General features: G+C 39.5%; 1 protein-coding gene across 1 annotated transcript in view; it reads left to right on the forward strand.

Annotated features, from left to right (window-relative positions):
* The window catches only part of SYNE1 (spectrin repeat containing nuclear envelope protein 1), a 259224-nt gene that overhangs the window by 143727 nt on the left and 91801 nt on the right, over positions 1 to 23696 (forward strand). Inside the window, exons 88-96 of the mRNA XM_054162702.1 lie at positions 1684 to 1806; positions 3805 to 3987; positions 5165 to 5308; positions 9126 to 9320; positions 10361 to 10501; positions 17237 to 17401; positions 18185 to 18346; positions 19328 to 19522; positions 22872 to 23045. Of these exons, the coding sequence (XP_054018677.1) occupies positions 1684 to 1806; positions 3805 to 3987; positions 5165 to 5308; positions 9126 to 9320; positions 10361 to 10501; positions 17237 to 17401; positions 18185 to 18346; positions 19328 to 19522; positions 22872 to 23045 (1482 nt within the window). The remainder of the gene's footprint in view (positions 1 to 1683; positions 1807 to 3804; positions 3988 to 5164; positions 5309 to 9125; positions 9321 to 10360; positions 10502 to 17236; positions 17402 to 18184; positions 18347 to 19327; positions 19523 to 22871; positions 23046 to 23696) is intronic.

Raw genomic sequence — 23696 nt, forward strand, 5'->3', positions numbered from 1 at the left:
GGAGAAAGAAAATTGTATCAAAGTGTCCAACATGAAATAGATTTGTATATAAATGTACAGTGTATCTATATCTTGACCTTGATAATGTTCTGCATGAAATTTTTATAAACAAAGTTACTAAGCTTACCTAGTTGAAAATAAAATAGGTAGATGTAAAGCTGGCTGGAGAAGTTGTGTGATTATCAATGGTACATGGCTCAAAAGGAGGGACACATCAAGTAGTGTTTTGCAGAGTTTTCCCTTGGATCTGATAATATTCAGTATTTTCATTAATGAGTTTGGATGGTGGTATGGCATGCTTGGACAGCACCAAATGTGGGGGGACTACCTGAAAAAAAATGAGGATGCTATTCAACAGGGACAGGGCAAATTTTTACATTGAGGCAGGAACAATCATGCACTTGTTCCTCTGAATAAGGAACTACTGTCTTGCCACATCCTCTTGTGAGGTCTCAAGTTTAACAATGCAGATCATGGAGAAATGACAAAACCATTTCCCATCATTTTTTTAAAAATCCAAATGTGATACAGAAAATGAAGTATATAATTGTAAGGTATTTTGTACCTGTTGGTCACTAGAGAGATTTCAGCTGTGTCCAGTTTTGCACTTGAAGAAAGATGTGGACTGACTAGAGAAAAAGTAGAGGATAGTAGTGATGGTGATACATGTATAAATTTGTAGAAAAGATGCATGAAAAGTTATTATCATAGAATGGCATAGGTTGGAAGGGACCTTAGAGATCATCTATTCCAACCTCCTCACTGTGGGTAGGGATGCTTCTCAACTAGACCCAGCTGCTCAAGGCCTCATTCAGCCTGGCCATCAAGCACCACCAGGGAGGAGGCATCCACAACCTCCCTGGGCAACCTGTTCCAGAGTCCCACCACCCTCATACTGAAGAACTTCTTCCTAAGATCCAGTTCATCTTAAAACCATCCCCTCTTTTCCTGTTCCTAGACATCCTTATGAAAAGTCCTTCTCCAGCCTTCCTGTAGGATCCCTTCAGCTATTGGAAGGCAGCTATGAGGTCCCCCTGGCATCTTCTCTTTCTAGGCTGAACAACCCCTGCTCATTCAGCCTATTCTCATAGCAGAGGTGTTCCAGCTCTTGAATCATCGTGGGTTAGCCTAACATATTATGTATTTAGAAAAAACAAAAATAACTTGTTCTTCATGTCTGTTGTTAATTGCAGCAGAAGATAACTTCATGTCAGACCATCAGAACTAAGACTTTACACTCAAAAGCGCTGACATAGTTGAGTATGTTGTATGCAGAGAAAACTGTAACTCCACTGCTAGTGGTCCGTAAGGGCAGTCTATCAAGATAAAACAATTCTGCCTTGTCTTATAACAGGAAGATGAACAGAGGACATCTTGAGTTCCTTTGTAGGCCTTGAACTGCATGAAATTAGCTTTATGAAGTACATGCTATATCTGAGATTGAGGAAGTACTTCAAATAATAACTCTGACTTTGAGACTTCTCTTTCTAGACTGTCATATGACTAGGGTTTTTTAATCCAATATTTTAAACATATAAAATTAATTGTTAAAACTATGAGTTATTTTTGTCACTGTATACAAGGTATGTAGCTACAAAATCCAGGTGTATATTTATAATGATAGGGTGGGTTTTTTTTTAAAAAGTCCTCATTTATGCCTGAATCAAATGTGTATTTTTACAGGACATGAAGAAATTTGAAATTGAGCTGAGAGCCCTGCAGGCTGCTCTGGAGCAAGCACAAGCCACACTGACCTCTCCAGAGCTGGGGCATTTGAGCTTGAAAGAGCAACTTTCTCATAGACAGGTAAAGGGCTAGGACTTCAAAGTGAGCACTTGAGTACTGCAAGCTTACACAAAGAATAATGAATGCTGCTGAGACCAATAGTGGTGTTTCTTAGGTGGCGCATTGTTTCAGAGCCTAACCCCAAATTACTGCCATGGAATAAAGGGCAGAGTGGGAATAATCATCTCCTCAAAGGTCACAGTTGAAGTTATCATTCTTATGAGTCTGTTCTTATGTTGATGCAGTTCTGAGAAATGTGCATCCCATCCAATTTCATCCATTTTAATAATAACAATGAAACTCAGTACTTGTCTAGTGTATTTCAGCAACAGGTTCTTAAAGTACTTTAAAAAGAAGTCTAGGTTGTTACCACCGTCTTAGAGAAAGTGTAGTGAGGTAGTGTGTTGCTAGATACACCAATAGTCAAATAGAAAGCTAAGAGAATTCCATTTTCCTTAACTCCAGTTACATTTTTGTATACTTAATTGAATGATCTTCATGAGATGTTGCTGCTGTCTGTCTTGCACTAGAGTTTTGTCAATTATTATTTTTTATCTCAGCATTAGAACAAGAAAAATATCCAACTTGCTGCTTTCTGTATTGCACTAGAAATGTGTGAATTTATTTTTTTCTCAGCCACATAAACAGAAAAACACTCAAGTTACATGTTTCTAAGTTGCTTAAGAAATGTTTCTTGCTGCAAGCTAATACGGAGATACAACTGTCTTAGTCTGCCCTTGAAAACTGACTGTTTTAACTAACCTGTTTTACTAAACAGCTTTTCCTTTTGATCAAAATATGCAATTTTATTCTAGGGACTTGGCAGTCAAATTTCAGGCAGAAAAGAGTGTAAAAGGAACACCTCACCCATTGTAAAAGAATATGGAGTTTACATTACTGGTTATGTGTATTCTTTGTTCTGGCTCTAGCTGGTCTCAGAAAGAGGCTGTAGCCCTTGCCCACCCATTTCACAAGACCAGAGAGGGAGTCTTGGAGAGCATCTGACTGGGTGCTGATTGCAAAGTAAAGGCACCCTTTGCCAGTAGTACAGGGCCTGGCAGAGGAGAGGCCTCAACTGATGTCTGAGAAATAAGTTGTTAGGCCTAATCTGATTGGGTTATCCACCTTATGTCATGAAGGCACAGAAATAAAGAGCAAACCACAAACCGCTTCAGACCCACTTAGCTATTTTTCTGTCTATGGTATATAGGAGAAGGGAGAAGACAACCAGTCTCTTTATCCCTGTTTGGTACACACGTTGTCTAGATGATTAAACTTAAAATATTTTCTATTTGACTAAGGCCATTTTCATCAGCTTTGCCTTTTTTGAAAACTGGCTTTTGTTTTCTGTCTGTGAATACATTGAATTCCCTTGATAAATATACAAAGAATGCTAATCAATCTATTCTCCAGTAATGACTGGAGCGCTTAGGGCGCTTAGACCCTTCTCATGCATATGAACAGACAGCTTAAATGGACATTGTGAATGGAATAGAGACTAGTAAGAAAGGCACCCAGCTTGTGATTATTCAAAGGAATAACATGTCTTTGTGTTTCTTTCTGTTTGATTACCTTCTTAATTTTAAGCAACGTTTTCAGCCATAGTTTGGATTTTCAAAGGAAAGCTGTGAACACGAGATTCATTTGCTGGTTTTAAAATGTGCTACTGTATCTCATCAGGGAGTTCCACTCAGATTTTAACATTAAAATAACTCAGATTTTAACATTAAAATTTCTTAAATATATTATTTTCAAATATGTTAACAAATATTTTTGTACTTGGAGATAGGTACTGATATACTTTTTCATTATAAAGGCTTTTTGCTTAACTAATATTTAAAAGACCACTTCTTTCAGAATAAGCAACTCCAGACATGCTGTGTCCTGATACAATAAATTCAGAAAGTAGGTAATCAAATCTATTTGTTTTAGTGCTTGAACTCATCATTATTTTCTTGTTGCTGCATGCACTGCTCTGGGGGTTCTGCAAAACTGGCTTATTGTGGCACTTGTTCCTAGCATCTGTTGTCCGAAATGGAGTCACTAAAGCCAAAAGTTCATGCAGTACAAGTCTGTCAGAGTGCCCTGAGGATTCCCGAAGAAGTGGTCACCGGCCTGCCAATGTGCCACAGCGCCCTCCGGCTCCAGGAGGAGGCCAGCCGCCTGCAGCACACTGCCATTCAGCAGTGCAACATCATGCGGGCAAGTGTACTTCCACCCCTTAGACTACCCTAAGCAACTTCAACAGTGCCATACAAGTTGTGAGGAGAACAGAGAATTTCACAGCTCTGCTAAATTTCAGTAACTTCTGACTCCCATGTTTTTGAGGATTTTAACATTTGTGGTCATGTTTATGGTTGATTTATTAATGAGTGTCTCATCTCAGTTTTATGCTTAGTCTTGCTGGTTTTAGTAACGCTGTTAGGAATAGCTAGATAAATAGCTACTCTACAAGTATGCAAGTTAATAACATATATGATCAGTTAATGGAATTAATATATCATTACAACATCAAATGCTCATAATGATTGCATAAAGAATTAGATAGCTAATTAAATAGCTTTCTAGAATAAACAATGTGGGAGTTTTTCCTCTTTAGCTGAAATTTGTTTGTATTAGCTTTCTGATTTTGGAGTCATTTAGCAGCTATTAGATTTGCATTTTCAGATCTTTCTAAATACAAGAAAACTATTTTTATTTGATTGTATTTCCAAAAGCATTTCCAAAGAAGCAGAGAAAAAAGCTTTCCTTATCTGCCATTTAGTGATGGAAAAATACATAGTGATCAAGGGTACAACTACAGAGCTTCAGGCTTAGGTAATGGAAGAGACTTTCAATCATTAAGGACAGTTAATGATTCTTAAGCACAAGGAAGAATGAATGTCACACTAACAAGTTTTAAGACCAAGTAGGTAAACTGCTGGTGAACGTAAACTGTTACTACACTGGTTGGAAAATAGTCTGAATCAATCTTCATATTCCTTGTTGAGGTGATTTTTCAGTAAAATCTAACTTTTTCTGACAGTCTTACCACTTTGTAAATGGAGCTATGAAATGAAAAAGTAGATGAAAATGTTTTATAATAAAACCATGAGATTAGGCAATGCTGTCTTTTGGTGAGTTTGGTGCAGATACTCATTGGAAGCAGAAGTTCTAGCTCCTTATAGTGGATATCTAAAATGACATGTTGCATTTACTGTTCTTTGCAGTTCATGGTATTTCCAAATGCACTTTTTCCTGACTCTGTTCCTGCTTTGCTTACCCAGATGCAAGTGCCAGAGACATTAAAAAAAGCTTGCTTCCCTTTAGAGAGTCAATCAGTCATGCTTTGAACTAAGTAAATTTTTTCCTGACACTATTTTTTTTCCTCCCTTTCTAGGAAGCGGTGGTTCAGTATGAACAATACGAGCAAGAAATGAAACATTTACAGCAAATGATAGAGAGTGCCCATCGTGAGATCCAAGACAAGCCGATAGCAACCAGCAACATTCAGGAACTCCAGGTCCAGATTACACAGCATGAGGTAAGAGAGGCAGAATGCAGCATGAGGTCACTGGCAGCTCATTGACCCAAAGAACTTTTCATAAGCAATAGTCAGAAGCTAGCTGATTAGCTTTTCAGATAGCCTTAATACCAGATAGGAAAAACTCACGCTATTGGTACAGTGTGGGAAGTGTTCCTCTATTTATTCAGTTAGATGTGTCCTGATCTCCAGGCAACATTGTGGCAAATAAAAGCATTGCATAATTAAGGAGCAATTAACATAGGTACTTGTCTGAGGAGTGGCCCAGAAATCAGTGTTAAGCAGTTAGTCAGGTGATCACTGCTAGTTCAGTGATTCTTGTATAGAGAGAATCATAGAATCTTTTAGGTTGGAAAAGACCCTCAAGATCATTGAGTCCAACCATTAACTCTATCAAGTCCACCACCAAACCCTATCCCCAAGCACCACATGTACATGACTTTTACCACCATCCAGAGATTGTGACTCAATCACCTCCCTGGGCAGACTGTTCCAGTGCCTGACAAACCCTTTCAGTGAAAAAAATTTTCCAGCTTAAACCTCCTCTGGTGCAGGTTAAGGCCTCTGTTTCCCTCTTGTTCTATCACTGGTTGCATCAGAGAAGAGACCAACATCAACTTCATGAAAACCTCTCTTCAGATAGTTACAGAAAGTGTTAAAGCCTCCTTTCGACCTCCTTTTCTTCATATTAAACATGGTCAGTTCCTTCAGCTGCTCCTTGTAAGACTTGTTCTCTAGGCCCTTCACTAGCTTAATTCTCTTCTCTGGACCCGCTCCACCACTTTGATGCATTTCTTGTATTGGGGTGCCCAAAACTAAGCTTGGGGTGTGTCCTCACCAATGCAGAGTACAGAGGGACAGTAACCTCCCTGATCCTGCTTCCCTTATTTCCATCACAGTTACACTGTTAAAAAAACTCTAAGAACCACAGCAAATTGGAAGAAAAGTGAAATAATCACGCCAAAGGTTTCAGTGTTGGGAAGAGTTCTGGCTTCTGGAGTTACAGGTCCTTCCCTCAAATGTATTGATCATCAACCTTCGGAGGAGTTGGGGTAGTCTATCTACAGCCTTCCTGCTGTGCTGGTGTGGGAGCTCCTGAGCCCATTTCCTTTTCCCCTGTCTGTTGTATACTTTGTGGGGTAGAAAATGCACCGTTGAGCTCTGTGTGTCACTTTTGGCACCAGATGGCACCATTTCTTTATCTTTGAGTTAAGGTCTCTGCTATTGTGTAATAGAACATAATCACGTTACCCATGTTGCTCATTTTCTATCCAGTTGTTACCAAAGTTCCTTACTATAAATGCAGAGCAGTTTGCTTCAACAAGCACTTCAGGTTTTTAGTACTGAATTAATCATGCTACTATTCGCAATTCAAATGCTCTGGAACAGCAAATTCAGGTGAGTGACATGAGTTTTACAGGGTAATATTGTTAGAAGAAGGAATAATGCTGCAGGAAGGAAGCAATTTAAAATGGGGCAGCCTGAAGTTTCATTTGCATTTGAGCAAGCTCAGTAGCCAGGAGTCCTCTGTATCCACAAGAAGACAGCAGCTTTACTTTATTGTGCACTTTGAGATCAACCAGAGTGGAAAGGTTTCACAGCTGCAAACTTTCCACATTTAGGGGTAAGGAAAGACTGAGATGTGTATTTTTCACTCTTACTTTGGCTGCTAAATACCTGTTTAAAAGCATTAGCATAAAAGGCCTATATTGAAGCTTATATTATTATGCTATTTCAGAAGGCACATCTGTCAAGATTCTTGTTGCATGTGTTACTGGTTTATGTCACTGGATTCCCTGTTGAAGCCTGCATGAACAAAAGCTTAAAGGGACCTTTGTAGTAGCTATGTTTAGAAATAAGAGCAAAATAAAAAGGAAAGTACCCCCTGTTTTGTAGGAAGATTGTGTTACTGTGGATGTATGGAACTAGTAATGGTCTGGAACTATATTTACTGAATTGTGTTTTATGAGACTTTCAGATAAGAATATGAGCAAATATCTCCATACTTGTGAATATTTTTAATGGATAACAGTGCATCGTAGTACATTGCACTTATAAGATGCTTTACTTTTTTCACAGTCAAAATTTTGCCTCCTTTGTTTTGAGTTGAGAGAAGCATGTTAGATAGTCAGTGCATTGGATATTGATGCCACAAATGTTATTGCATCTCAGTAATATTGATGGAGTTAAGTGGATATATTGAATGACAATGATTTCCCACTGAGACACAGATAAGTCATTCATTGAACATTAGTGAATGACCGGTACTTGCCAAACAGAGTAGATAACCATTCCAGCTGCTAAACATTAAAGTTATGGCTTGATTTGTTTGCAGTTTTGTGTTTTCTTATCAAGATTTGCTTGGTCTCCAAGGTAAGCCTTGGACTGCTGAGAAAGGAGTTTTTTTTGCTAATCTGATAGTGACTAGGTAAAATTAAAACCCAGGCAGTAAAATATCATCCTCATCTTTGTGGTACTTCCATTTCTAACTCTGCTTTTCTCACTGTCACTATCCTGCACTGTGATTTTGTGGAAATCTTTTAGTTTTAGCAAGATGAAGCAGTAATCTTATTTACCTTTTAGAAGCTATTGTAATAATTTATTATTGTAGCTAGTAGATGTTGCAGCTTCTGTTGCTATATTTTTCCTTCAAAACTTATGTTTATTGGAGAAATAAAAGCAGATATAAAAATATAGCAGAAATATATATTTGAATAAATAATCACTGATGTAGCAGGCAAACTTATACAAATGTTGTTTTTACTTTATAGATCAAAATGCTATCATGTTACTGAACTTGTAGAGAGATGGAACAATAGATTTGGCAGAAATGTGAAAATCTTCCACCATTTTTTAAGTGTATTAGTTGGAAGCTTTGAAACTGGACATTGAACGGGGCAGCAGTTCACAGTAGGAGAGGAGAAAAGACAAACCAGTTTCAAAGGCTATCCAATTCCATCTTTCTTCTGTGACTGAACTTAAAATTATGATGGTGAATGGCCACGCAGATAGAGCATTTCATAGCCATAAACTCCAGTATTTTAAAATCTAGTCTGCTATAGGGTAGGTGTCCCAGCTTTTTTTTAAAGAAAGGTTAGTCCTGGTGTGCAGCTCACATTTAAGTCTGAAGACTTACACAAAACCAAAACTATGTTAAAATATTGATTCTCTGAATACTCTTAAAAAGCTATCCAGTATGTGTTTAATCTTATTATGTGACTGATTGTTTCTGATCACATTTGATCTTGTCAGATCTCATGAGCTGTTTAACAATTCATTCTTTCTGGCACTAGCTGAATGGGGCATTTTTTACAGTTGTGGTTACTGCATGACCTCATTTCCATGGCATGTACTATGCGCGGAAGCTACATCTTCCTCATAAATGGAAATAGAACAGCGGAAAAAATAGGACAGGAAGAGGGAAAGACATTCCTCTTTGCTGCAGTGTGAAGCTTATAGAATTCATGCTGGGTTCAGACTACAAGCAAGCATGAAATGTCCCTCCCTCCCCTCTGTGATTAACATGCAGAGTGTTTTGCTGCACTTCTCTGGTTTTGCTTCAACGCTCTGAGCTCTGTGGTTTAGCTGTGCAGCCAGACGCAGCCTGACTTGTTCCCTCCACTATCAACATCCTGCTTGTCAGCGAGTGCAGCAGCTTATGCAGGGTTTCTGAGAGGCAATGCTGTGATGTTATTGGCTGTGCTTGGAGGGGAGAGCTTTCCTTCACCATGGAAACTGAAGGTCCTGTGGCCTTTATTGGCTGCCTCTGTATTAGGGGAAAAAAAATGTATTAGGAAAAAAAAAAATGTTTCCTCAGGAGCTGGCTCAGAAGATCAAAGGATACCAGGAGCAAATTGCTTCTTTGAATTCAAAGTGCAAGATGCTGACAATGAAAGCAAAACATGCCACCATGCTGCTGACAGTGACAGAAGTGGAGGGGCTGTCAGAGGGAATGGAGGAGCTGGATTCAGACCTGCTCCCAGCACATCCTGCTCATCCCTCGGTGGTTATGGTAAGTAATACATTTATCTCAGTGCTGTTTATCTGAGCTGTTTGCTTTTGCATCATTGCAACACTCCTGTGTAGCAAACTGCCGCAGCTCATGTCTACATTTTTCTTTTGAAATGGCTGGAGTGAGGCAAACAAAACAAGTTGCAGCTTCCCCTTACTGTATTTTGCTTTATATAAGTTTTCAAGACTTGTTGATAAAGGACATAGCTATTTTAACAGACAAATACCAGTGGAAGGTGCCTGTAATATGATGAAAATATAATGTTTTTTGTAGCTGTCAGCTTATTATTAGTGCAGGAATAAAATGAAAGCAGAATAAATATTATTTTGTAACATGTTGCAGTGTAGATTTTTACAGATCTTATTTTTAAAGCTCTTGTCTTAAAATGCTGGTGTGATAATTGACAGTATGCTGCTATATTCTCAGATGAGTGTGTTGAAAATGAAAGCTGGATAAATACTACTGTAGGCCTTACGTTTTAATTACTCTGCTTGATTTGATCTCATTACAAACATACTAGAAATGCTACTGGATTTTTTTTCTGAGTGAAAACAGCACAAATTTCAGGGTTTATCACTGTATAACAGCACTAGGGAAGTGAGAAGAATGTGTTGCTACTGGACTATGTGTGGTTTATATTTCAAGTCTATTCCTTGTTGTTCTAACCAGGCCTGGATACTGAGGCCAGTACTGCATTATTCTGTAGCTCTCCGTAGTATTTCCATATATAACAGTGATTGCATTGGACACTTCTACACAGACTCTAATTTGTTAAGATAGTGATGCTTGCAACACATTTTATTTTAAATTTGTTAAGGTACAGAAGAGCATATTCATACTGAACTATGTCAAGTAAATAAGGATATTCAAGCAGGTTTTTAAACTAGTGAATGTTAGAGCATGAAGTGTGACTGAATAATGTCATGGTAATTCTGGCCACGCGGTTGTATTTTTTCTTGTTTTGATCTCAGTTTAAGTCAAACCTAAGTTGAGGTAACTGTTTTCCCTTCTGTGCTCTGGGCATGCTTTTCCTGTGGCAGATGACTGCTGGTCGCTGTCACACACTGCTCTCCCCTGTTACTGAGGAATCTGGGGAGGAGGGAACCAACAGTGAGATTTCTTCTCCACCTGCCTGTCGCTCTCCCTCACCTGTGGCTAATACAGATGCTTCTGTTAACCAGGTACCTCCCTCTTGTCATTCATTCAGCTTTTGTCTCAGATATGCATGGTTCCATTCCACAGGTGTTTGATTTAATCCTCTGAAAAAATATTTACCAAGGAACTGAGGCTTAACCTCTAACCTAACTGAGCCTTTAGGTGCTCTTTATAAATGGCTACAGATACTGACTTCTGAGTTCAAAATGTGTAAATCTGCTGTTACAACTACTCCCTATTTAAAAAAATAAAAAATAAAAATTGAAGCAACAGTTACAAAACTCTTCCATGTCACTACAGTTTTCTATTTATAACCTAATTTTTATTTTCTTAGTTGTACTCAGTGGAATCTTGCATCCTGAGAAAAAAAGAAATGCAGTTTTGTACTCTCCATAATAAAACATAGCATCATGTTCATATACATCCATCTTACTTTACCAATGGCATGTAGCATTGACCTCATGGTCTGGTATCTTCCATTTAATACTATTTCAAGTATTAACTTTCATGATTGTTTTGCCATTTATTGTTCTTTCTATACTATCCATTACAGTCTGTTTTAAGTGCTAATGAGGCAGATCAGTGAAATCACAGAAGTTAGATTCAAAACTGAGGGTTCTCACACTTCTAATAGGGACAATCAGCACTGATTAAAATTAAAGCAATGAGCCAGCACATTGAGCATAACACACATGAAAGCACATAAAATGTTAAGGTTTAGAAAGTGAGAAATGGGCCTTAGAAGCAGTCACCACCTCAAGGAATTGCAGGTTTTGTTGTTGCCTGGTTTTGCATTTGTGATTGCTTCCACAACTGACAACTGCGGACTTAAAGGAGTTAAGTAAAATTAGAGAAGTTTGACCAAGAAAACTGTTGATTCTTTCCACTTATGTATATGGTGCTGTAAAAATTGTTAAGTAGAAATGATTCATTTTCATGAACTGATGTAAGAAATAATACTAAAGTAAGAGAGTAAGAAAGGTGACAGAATCTTCAACAGTATAATAAAAAAAGTTACATAATGAATGTGAATAATTTTTCCAGTGTTCTGTGATTTCAGATAATGAGAAATTTCCTGGGCAGCTATATATTTCAGATCAAAAATCCTATGACAGTGAAGAGTTAAAGGACTGAGGACAGCTTGCTTCCTAATAAATCAGGCTATGTCAGGTTATTATGTTTCTCTGAAAATGTAAGACTCGGCTAACAGCTCCAGTAGCTGAAATAATACAGAAAATCCAGTGAAGATGCTGTTGCACCATGAGCTGATGCCAAAATGCCTGTTTCAGAACTGTTGACAGTTAGGGGTAGGCTGGCTGCTAGTTTAGTGACAGACTCTCTCTATTAACCCCTCTCCCTTTCCAAATGGGAGTAAGGGAGAGAGACTTAATGAATGGCAGAAGTCCCAGACTGGACTCAGCAGCAGATAGGAACCAGATTCAGGAGCTGGATTCATGAACTTGTGGATCGGGGTCAAATTAGAATGGACAGAGCCCTCTTCAGATGCTGGCTATTCAAGGAGAATAATCTCTCAGTTTTATACAAAATATGATGTATAGGGGATAGAAGGCCTTGTTGGTCAGTTTAGGCTCACCTGTGAGCTCCTCTTTGCAGCTCAGGCTTTTACTCTGCACCTGTAAAGTCATTCACAAGATTTAGTAACGTGCTTGGTCTGCATGCCAATCCTTGATACAAAGTTGAAACACTGAACTGTCACTACTACAAGCAGACACCATCTGCAAAGACATGCTGTTCAATTACTTAGAAGAGACTGAGCTGAAAAGTAAAATCCTCGAACAGAATTAGTTCTAAATCAAACCAGGTCAAGAACCTGTGATTTACTGTGAGAAAAGTGAACAAAAAAAATGTCATTCAGTTAGCAGAAGGTCTTCGAAAGAGACAAAATTTATAGTGTTATAATAATTTAAAAAAAAATTTAAATGGAAGATTTCTTCACTGTGGTTAGTGTTGAAACAAACAGCATGTATTAAACAGTAAGAGGAAGAACATTCCAAAATGCAGTGGTTTACTTACAAAATACTTAGGTTCTCACTCATGTAAGGTTAAAATTAAAGCTATGAAACTGCCAGTGCTGTTCATGATGCATGCCCAGGGAGACTTCATCAAAGGTTGGTTAAAAAAATATTCTAAAGATTGGTGAATTAGGAGGCTAAATGTAAGTTAAAGATATTTTGTATTGAGTAAGAATCAGCAAAACTAATTCGGTACTACTTTGTTTTAAAAAGTAGCCAATGTTGCGAGAAATGATTCCTCGCAGGAAGATCACCTACAAAGTACCAGGAAACATATGAACAGGAACTACAGAAAGTAAAGAGTGACGTTAATTTTACCTTAGGAAAAAAATTAAAAGTATTAATGAAGTGGAGATTGAGGAAGGGAAGGTAGGGTGTTAAGGCTGCTTTTAAATTTATCCTAAATAATCACTGTACAGTCTTACATCAGGATTTCCTAGTGTCTCTTAACGTTGAAATGCAGATAGTCTGAATTCAGATATCTCTGCATTGTTTTTACATTACTAAAGAGTAATGAAAATATAAAACAAGTGCTGTGTATTAGTGGGAATAATGCTTCTAAGTATTGAAATAGATTAAGACCATAAATACATAAAGAAAAATTACATATCTAGCACTGTTATAAGTTAGTAGTTGTCCAAGTTGTTTGTTTTGTACTGAAACTCCTCTAAAATCAACAGGATAGGAGGGCAGATAAAAAAGTATTAACTTGTAAAAGGCTGAAGAGATTAATAATGCAATTTATTTTGATATATAGAAAAATCAGATACTTCATCTATGCAGCAGTACTGAATGAGAATCCTATGAGGCTAAAACTTCTCACACTTATCCAAAGAGGTAGTTGATTAAAATTTAGCATAGTTTTTTAAAACTTGTTTTCCAACTGAATTGGCACAAAGCCTTGAAGGTCACAGTCTTCATTGCTTGGTCAATATAAAATGTCTTTCTGTCTCCTTTAACACAGCCTACTTAATCATTCTTTCTCCTCTTATGAAAACTCAGCTAGGGTGCAACAGTGCTTATTAAATGCATTTCGAAATCTAAACACATCTTTTGCCCCCAGATCCTAACAACAAAGCTTGACTACTGTTCTTTGATTTTCATAAAACTGGGCATGAAATAATATGGCCTTCATAAGGACAACAGAAGATATTACTTATAAGAACATCTGAATTCATACTACCATCATATAAAAGCTCAGTGAAAAAGAAACTGCAGTGTTGATGCTCCAGAATGTAGCTGAAAAGTTGGGAAAAGCAAGCCCTTTATTCTGGAAACCATGACTGAGAAATCTCAGAAGCACAGCTTTTCTATTGCCTTTGAGATAGGACTAGCTAAATGCTAGAGAGTAGCTTCAGAGACAGCAAAAAGAGAAGTTGCTTGCACTGGTGCAATTTGTCATTGTGACATGGAAAGATCATCCGAGATCAGTGTAAAAAAAGTGTTTTTAATGCAGAAACTTACCTGTTCCCCCTTGGCTCCTGGACACTGTAAACACTTTGGTCATTAAATTCTTCAAGTTCCCGAATTACTGGCTTTGAAGAACTACCTTATCTGATGTTGGGACAGTTTGGAGCAACCTGCTTTCTCTGCTTTCAGAGCTTGTTTGGTTTTGTTCACGTATAGTATTAGATAACATGCTGAAATTACATTGGGGATAAAGATTTTGCTTCAGTTTTGGATCCTAATTATACTCTGATCTCTGGCACCTCATAAATTATATCTAACTTTTTATGCTATACAAAATCACAGAATGGTTGAGGTTGGAAGGGTCCACTGGAGGTCATCTGGTCTAACTGCCTTCCTTCACAGTATCACAGTATCACCAAGGTTGGAAGAGACCTTGAGGATCATTGAGTCCAACCTGTCTCCACAGACCTCATGACTAGACCATGGCACCAAGTGCCACATCCAGTCTCCTTGAACACCTCCAGGGACGGTGACTCCACTACCTCCCTGGGCAGCCCATTCCAATGACGAATAACTCGCTCAGTGAAGAACTTTCTCCTCACCTTGAGCCTAAACCTCCCCTGGCGCAGCTTGAGACTGTGTCCCCTTGTTCTGGTGCTGGTTGCCTGGGAGAAGAGACCAACCCCTTCTTGGCTACAACTACCTTTCAGGTAGTTGTAGAGGGCAATGAGGTCACCCCTGAGCCTCCTCTTCTCCAGGCTAAACAATCCCAGCTACCTCAGCCTCTCCTCATAGGGCTTGTGCTCAAGGCCTCTCCCCAGCCTTGTTGCCCTTCTCTGGACACGTTCAAGTGTCTCAATGTCCTTCCTAAACTGAGGGGCCCAGAACTGGACACAGTACTCAAGGTGTGGCCTAACCAATGCAGAGTACAGGGGCACAATGACTTCCCTGCTCCTGCTGGCCACACTATTCCTAATACAGGCCAGGATGCCATTGGCCCTCTTGGCCACCTGGGCACACTGCTGGCTCGTGTTTAGGCGGCTGTCAATCATCACCCCCAGGTCTCTCTCTGGGAGCTCTCCAGCCACTCTGACCCCAGCCTGTAGCTCTGCATGGGGTTGCCGTGGCCAAAGTGCAGCACCCGGCACTTGGACTTGTTAAATGCCATCCCACTGGACTCCGCCCATCTGTCCAGTCGGTCGAGGTCCCTCTGCAGAGTCTTTCTACCCTCTAACTGACCAACATCTGCTTAAACCAACATTCCTTAAACTGGCCACATGTACCAGGTTGTCTGGGATTGTATCCAAGTGCCTTTTGAGTATCTCCAAGATAAGAGACTCTACAACTTCACTGGGCAGTTGCCCTCACAGTAAATAAGTCTTTTCTGCTGTGCAGAGGGAACCTGCTACATTTGAGTTTGTGCCCATTGCCTCTGATGCTGTCACTGGGCACTGCTGAGAAGAGCCTGTCTCCACTGCACTCTCCCTTCAGGTGTAGAATATACTAGAATTGTAAAGTTATTTAGGTTGGAAAGGACCTTTAGTATCACAGAGTCCAACCATTAACCTAGTGCTGCCAAGTCCATCACTAAACAATGTCCCCCAGCACCACTTCTGCACGTCTTCTAATTATCTCCAAGGATGATCACTCAACTCCTTCCCTGGGCAGCCACTTCCGGTGCTTGACAATCCTTTTGGTGAAGAAATTTTTCCCGATATCCAATATGAACCAATCCTACCACAACTTGAGGCCATTTCCTCCTGTCCTATTGCTTGTTACTTAGTTGAAGAGACCAACACCTACCAACATCCTTTCAGGTAGTTGTAAAGAGGAATAAGATCTCCCCTGAGCCTTCTTAACTCCAGGCTAAACAAACCCAGTTTCCTCAGTTGCTCTTTATATGACATGTGCTCTAGACCCTTCACCACTTTTTTTATCCTTTGGACATGCTTCAGCACCTGAATGTCCTTCTTGTAGTGAGGAGCCTGACACTGAACACAGTATTCATGATGTGGCCTCACCAGTGCCAAGTACAGGGGGAAAATCCATTCCCTGGTCCTGCTGGCCACAGTGTTTCTAATACAAGTCAGGATACTGTTGACCTACTTGGCCACCTGGTTGTACTGCTGGCTCATATTCAGCCAGCTGTCAAGCAGCACCCCTGGGTCCTTTTCTGTTGGGTAGCTTTTGATACACTCTTCCCCAAGCCTGTAGCATTGCATGGAGTTGTTGTGACCTAAATACACTTGCCCTTGATGAACTTCCTACAAGTAACCTTAGCCCATCAATCCAGCCTGTACAGATCACTCAGTATTGCCTTCCTACCCTCTAGCATGACGACACTCCTGCCCAGCTTGTCATCTGCAAACTTACTGAGGGCAGACTAGATCTCTTACTGATTTTATTGGCAGCAAAACTGTGTCTTGAAAGTTTCGACTAGGGGCATTTAGAAGTTCAAAATTATTGGAGATGACAACAGCTGCTGTATTGCATGATCTGGAGCATAGTTCATTAAATAGGGCTACTAAGTGAGAATATGGAAGGTTGCAGCATTTTTCGCCTTCAGGTAACTGTGGTGGTAATTGTCCTACATGGTTTCAGTTTTAAATAATCCTTGTGATCAAGTCTGCTTTTGTGATTTAAATAGAGATACCGTGCATGTTCTCTTAATTTTACATTTTCTGAAGATCTTTTTGTCACCTGCTATAGTTGAAGAAATCCCCATACCATAGGTATAGATGTTCCAGTAAAAAGGAGTTCCATCCTGACATTTCAATGGTCATTTGAATGTTTGCCCATTTTCCTTCTCACTTCTGGTCCCTTTCCCCACTACCTTCTGTAAGTTACTTGAGAGTACCTCTTTGTTTGAAGGCTTACCGTAAGCTAGTGCTTCATACTCTACATCACTGAATAGTCCTTGAGCATATTCCTTGGTTCTTCTGTTAACCTTGTCTGTGCTAGTATTCATTAAGGTGGTATTCTTTGCCATCTGCAATACCATAACCCACTATCTGTTGAGATGGCTTATGAGTAGTTGTGGTGGTGCCTGAACAGTATGCTCACTTGTAGCACTCCTCTCTCAGCATTGCCATCTCTGTCCACAGTTACCTCCTGCACCTCCTAGCTCATATGAACATTTAGTGAAGTTCCAAGCTATGCTCAATGTGCTATTACATGTTAATTTACTGTGTGGCTCAGAGGTTTCCTGGTGGTTTTGGTTTTATGGCTTTCATTTTGATGGACATATGCAATGAGGCAATATGTATGGGGGGAGCATATTTTATTTTGAAAGTGCAATAATGTGCTTCGTGCTTGTAGGACATTGCTTATTACCAAGCCTTATCTGCTGAACAGTTGCAGACAGAAGCTGCTAAAATACAACCCAGCACAGCCAATCAGGAGTTTTATGAACCAGGATTAGAATCAGCTGCTACTGCCAAATTGGATGATTTGCAGCGTTCCTGGGAAACACTGAAAAATGTGGTAAGTCTTCATCTGGAGGGTTTGAAATAATCAACTAGATTGTGAGGAGTAAGTTGTGAAGAATTTTCTCAGCCCAATATTCTTCTCTGCAATTCTTGTTTTTCAGGTGGTAACAAAAATTGTTAGCTGTGATATAATATTGCCTTTGTTCTTTGTTTCAAAGCTTGTGTGGGATAAACCTCCGTTAAGAAAAAAAAAAAGTCATTCAGGCTGATAGTTACATTCATACATTCAAAATCCTGTTTTCAAACTTTATTCCGTAGCCTTACAAGGAAATCCAGTCATGCTAGATGAGCTGGCAAAAGAGGTTCAAGAATCCAGTTTCTCAAAATACTTAGTCAACCCATTTCTACATGGTAGTGCAGCATAGTCATTCAGTGATGTATGAAATTAGTGAAAGTTTTGATCATGTACTATAAATTTTAATTCTTTGCAGAGGCTCAGTAGCTCTCATGAGGTATTGAGAATTATTTGTCTAGCAAGTAGTGCACATCCACGTGTTTCAGTGCATAAAATCTAAAATAAGGCATGAGAATGTGCCTGTGTTTTCCTTGTTTATATTATAGAGCCTATTTTTTCAGTCAAAAAACCTAGAATTTGACTGATGATCTTTAAACAGAAATCTTTTTAAATATTAATATTTTGCTTTATAACTTACACTTTTGAGAACTTGTTATAAGTTTCTGGGTCTAGTGTCATAAGCCTAGGGATTTATTTATGAAGCAGAAAAAAGAGAAAATGTTGTATCAGAAGTCAAAATTTATATCTTCCATTCCTCTTCAGATCAGCGAAAAGCAGCGCACCCTCTACGAAGCTCTTGAGCGTCAACAGAAATATCAGGACACACTCCAGTCCATATCCACAAAAATGGAGACCACTGAGATCAAGCTAAATGAGAGTCTGGAACCAGCCAAAAGCCCAGAAAGTCAGATGGCTGAACATCAGGTATAAACTTTGTTAGCTGTATGTCTTACCTTTCTGGACTTCCTGCTGTTCTAGAGATGGACATCCTTTTTAATAAGGAGCCTTTTGAAAAACTAATAGATCGTAGGAGTTTGTCCAATAGAAGTTTTCAGCGAAATCTTTTGGTCAAAGATTGTATTGAGTGACACCTACACATGCTGTTCTTCAGCTATTAGCATGTATCGGATTGTTGATAATGTTTTCAAATTTACTAAGATTATAACCAATAGTGATGCATTCTAAGTTGATCTAAATGCAGTCTTTGCCTTCTTAAAACAAACAAACCAAAGCATGCAAAGAATTCCTTCCTGAGGGAAGTCTTGAGAAGCAAAGCTCAGAATAAGAAGGGAATACTTTATCAGGTAACCCATCCAAGCAGCAATCATCTAAGCCTTCTATCTGATAGTTTCAAGCTATCTGGTGTAGCAGGTTCTCATTTCAGTAGGATATCCATGACCTAAAAAAAAGGATAATATTTGACTTTTGTAGCACTGTGTGATGTCCTGTGCATCCAGTGTGTGTCAGACATGAAAGGAAAGTATCTGCTCTAACTTGCCTGAATTAATTCAGCTAGATTCAGGCTGTAATGTAACTCATGCCCCTTTTCTCTCTCACAAATACATAATCATACTTGTCCATTATCTTCAATGTATCTACTAGAATACCCTGCAGAAAATTTGTTAGAAGAATAAATCTGTATGTATAATATTAGCAAAAGAATGTAATTCTTGTGGTGTGTTCGAAATTCAAGAGAAGTAATTACATCTATATTTCAATTAACAGATGCATAAACCTAGCTTAAGCATCTAAAAGCAGGACTTGGTCCCTACAAATTCTTAGTCTATGAAACCAGCAGTGATACATTGCACCACTGTTTCTCACAGAAGCCTGTGCTTTCTAAGATACACTATCTTCTCGCTGGTAAATGAAGCAAATACTTTCTCTGCTTTCTTTTCTAAATAGGCTTTGATGGATGAGATTTTGATGTTGCAAGAAGAAATCACTGAGCTTCAGAAATCACTAGCCCAGGAGCTGGATTCAGAACCACTGGATGCAGAAGCTGCCGATCGGTTGGCGTTGGAGTCCACTCTCACAGTCTTAGCAGAACGAATGGCCACAATTCGTATGAAGGCTTCAGGAAAACGACAACTATTAGAGGTACAAGAAAAAACTTCTAGGAGTGGGTCCTTTTGATTACATTCCAGATTTTGAGAGATACTTCTTGCAGAGCTTCTTTTCACTGAAGTCCTTAGTCACCATTGCATCATTGCAGCTATATTAGTTCTGTGCATTCACCTGAGACAGTGAATAGATCCTTATTGCAATTTTTTGTGAATAAAAGGAGTATTTTCTCGGTTTTAACTTCTCAGAATTAAAAAAAGGCTTTTACTTACAAAGAGGGGGCTGGAAGCAGGATTGGGATCTTACTGTCTATAACTTTTAACCCATATAGGATCTTACAATTTCCTTGGTAGTACCTAGTGTAATAAAATATATATATGTTTTATTTTATATTTAATTTTTCTGGTGGTAGTATCTTCACACACCATCATAACTTAGTTACAAAATATATTTACAGGTTCTGTTACTGGGTTGTGGGCATATATTCCACATATGAAGACAGTTAAAGGATTTAAGCACAGATCTGAGAATTTCCAATACAGCAATTTAAATTGGAAATAAAGGTTCTGCGATCTGAGATTTCACACAAGGCGGGTTCTGTAGCAAATTACCTGGCTACTCACGGCTTGCTCCTTTGTCTGATATCCTCCCAGATGCTGTAACTATAATTCAAGCAACTCTTGGCTCATAGAAATCGAAGGGGCATCTCTCCTCTCTTGCACAGTTCACAGGCTGTAGCAGTGAGCTGTTCTGGGACTCAATCCTCTCGGGCCTTTTCCCCTTTATGTCTCTGGAGCAGGGCTTTCAGAGTGTTGGTTGCCTTGGTCCAGGTGCAAGGCCCAGGTGTGGTTTGCCGTACTAGGACAAGCTCTTCAGCTGCTACTCCAGCAGCATTCAGCTCTTGTTGCTTTCTGGGTGAGAACAAGGCCAATTGCCTATCATCTTGGCTGGTTTCAATACTGTCCGAAGACAATGCCCATTGGTAACAGAGAAACCTGGTAGCTGAACCTATAGGAGGGGGCATATCCAAACATGGCCAGGGGTGCACACAGTTCACAGGTGTATTACAAGGTTAATTACATGTGCTACACATATACCTGGACCATCTGGACCCAGGAAATGTCCAGGTTTGCATGTACACATGTGCTTAGCCCATTGTCTGGATTAGGGCATGTTTTGGGGCTTGACCATTCAGGACACCTAGGAGGACATGCTGACTAATAATTTCATGTGAATTTCATGAGTCAAATATACTAATCTTAATTACGATCCCACAGTAAGCTGGGCTAAGAAATATGTATGGTATGTAGACAATATTGTAGAAAATAGACTTTAACCTGTGCACTTTTTAGATGTGGTTTCATAGACAAAATCTTCCAGAACAGTGTAGATATGTAAATGTAGGAACACAGATGAAACAGGTAATTAAAACTTTTTGCTGTTGAGAGTGTGAATTGGCAATAGTTCTTCCTGTGCAAGTGATTGAAATAACTAGAGCTTGAGAACTGTTCAGCTCTAGACTGAGATATTTAAAAGCTATCATTATTCTTTAAATTATTCTAACATTCAGTTATCAATTTTCCCATTAAAATTAAGCATTTGGAAATGTGCACACTTTTCCCCATGTAAGGGATTTGCCCTGTGCATACAGCTCTGAAGTGTGGTAGGTTGACCATGGCCAGCAACCAAACACTCACCCTTATTCCCCTCATTTGTGAGATGGGGACAAATTAAAAGTCAGGCTAAAAGCCTAATGGATCAAGATAATGAGAGCTTAATAGGCTAAGGAAAAATTGTCTATGCAAGCAAAGGAAAATGAGGAACTTACTCACCCTGCTTCCTCATCAACAGTCAGATGTTCAACCAGTTTCCTGGAAAGCAGTGTCAGCATATGTAACAGTTGCCTGGGAAGGCAAACACCATAACTACAAATGCCATCCCCCTCCCCACTTTTCCATGAGCTTTTATTGCTGAGCATGATCTCATGGGATGGAGAATCCCTTTGGTCAGTTCAAGTCAGCTGTTTTAGCTGTGTCCTTTCCCAGCTTTCTGCCCATCCCCAGCCTACTGGCATTTGTGAGGGGCAGTTGGAAGAAAAACCTTAATGCTGTGCAGGCACTGGTCAGCACCAGCCCAAATGTTGCTATATTATCAGCACAGTTTTAGCCACATGTGCAAAGCACAGCACTGTGCAGGCTGCAATTAAGTTAATTCCAAGCTCACCACAACCAGTACAGTCTTCTCTTGTTCCATACCATTTGCAGCATGCTTAGGTCCTGCTTTATTTGATATGTGTAGGAATCCTCTGACCATTCCATTCTATCTGTTTCTTGTTCCTGAAAATCCCCTCTATTCTTTCCAGTTCTTAGGCTCTCTGGTACTGGGGAGCCCAAAAATAGACACAATACTCCACCTGTGGACAACCCAGTGTTAAGTAGAGAGGAAGGATCACTTCCCTCAGCCTGTTGGCAACACTCTTAATACAATCCAAGGTGCCATTAGCTTTCTTTGCCACAGGAGCCCGTTGCTGGGTCATGTTCAGTTTGGTGTCCACCACGACCTCCAGATCCTTTTCTGCCAAGTTACTTCACAGCTAGCTGGCGTCCAGTATGTACCAGTGCTTGGGGCTTTACTTTCCCAGGTGCAGGACATTGCTCAACTTTATGAGGTTCCCATTAGTCTATTTTTTCAGCTTATGAGGATCCATCTGGATGGCAGCACAACCTTCTGGACTAGCAACTACTTCTCTGTTTTGTGTCATCAGTAAATTTACTGTGACTTTCTACTGGGCCCTCACTAGGCTTTGTGCTCCTGTTCACCATCTCTGGGCCCAGCTGTTCAGCCATTCATCAAATTTGTATGGGATTCTCAAAAGGGGAATGGGTCTTGCTCAACACTCCTTGACTGCAATGAATGGACCAGTTTCTACACCCCACATCACAGGTATCCCCCAAGAGGAAGACACGTAGATAAGGTAGACAGCTCTTCAGTCTTCTTTTTACCCACAGTGGTTACACCAAAGACCCACCAGTGGATACTGTTAGGTCCTTGAAGTACCCTTGTTGTGCCTCTTTTGAAAGACAATAAAGCTAACAGCCTGCTGATGGTTGAGCAAATTGAATCAACATGGGAGGAAACCCAAAGGAGAGCAAAGACAGAAAAGACTTAGCAGAGATCTACTGAAGGAAGCAGAAGTACAGTGAGTGAACTGAAACAATTTCAGTCACCAGAAAAGCATCCTCATCAATTGAAAGCTTCCATATTATAAAAGAAAGGGCTTACAATACTGTATAGAATTTGTGAGAGACAGGAAGGGAAGTATTTTTTTTAAGTGATGGTAGTGATCTGTTTCTTTCAAAAAGTAAAATATATTTTGTACCTTTAGGAAAAACTGAATGAGCAGTTGGAAGAACAGCGGCAAGAACAGGCTCTTCAAAGGTACCGTTGTGAAGCTGATGAACTTGATCACTGGTTACTTAATACCCGAGCAACACTAGACACCACCCTGGTTACTGCTGAGGAACCTATGGACATGGAAGCACAGCTGGTAGACTGTCAGGTAAAATTATCAGTTCTGTAATGTTTAGACAAACAGGACGGACATAACTTTATCTGAAGGAAGAAGCAAATATGGAGCGTTAATGTTAAGACCATTACTGAGCAGGATGAGCCAGCCTATTAGTGGGGAAGAAGTTTCTGAGCTGCTTAGCACCTAATATATAATCAAGTTAGCTTCATCTGTGATTTGTGAAATAAAATATAGCCTTCATTTCTTGTTAAAGATTGCAAATAATGCTTTAGAATGCACATGTAAACATACCAATAGGAGAATAAAATAATGTGACTGAAAGAACATTTGTAGCTGTACAGGTTTTGGAGAGCACTTCTTTGGTTTAGTTTAAAGGCCTTGTATTCACGTCACTTGCTGGTCCTGCTCCACTCAAGTTAGAGTTCTTCAACTTGCTAGGTGTGAAGACAACTGCAGTGTACTTTCCTATTCCTGTTCCGGCTGAGGAACACCTTCACAGTAGCAGTGGTGTGTGGGGACAGTGTTGTTTTCTTCAGGAGTAATCCATACTCGTATTCTAAAGAATAATCATCAATAGTTACTGTTTTGATGAATTTAATATTCATTAATCCAGAACCCCAAAATGATTGAGTACAAACATTTTGCTGCAACAGAATTAACTGCAAATAGTTTTATTAGCAA

The sequence above is a fragment of the Dryobates pubescens genome, chromosome 6 (assembly GCF_014839835.1).
Source record: "Dryobates pubescens isolate bDryPub1 chromosome 6, bDryPub1.pri, whole genome shotgun sequence".
Taxonomy (NCBI): Eukaryota; Metazoa; Chordata; class Aves; order Piciformes; family Picidae; genus Dryobates; species Dryobates pubescens.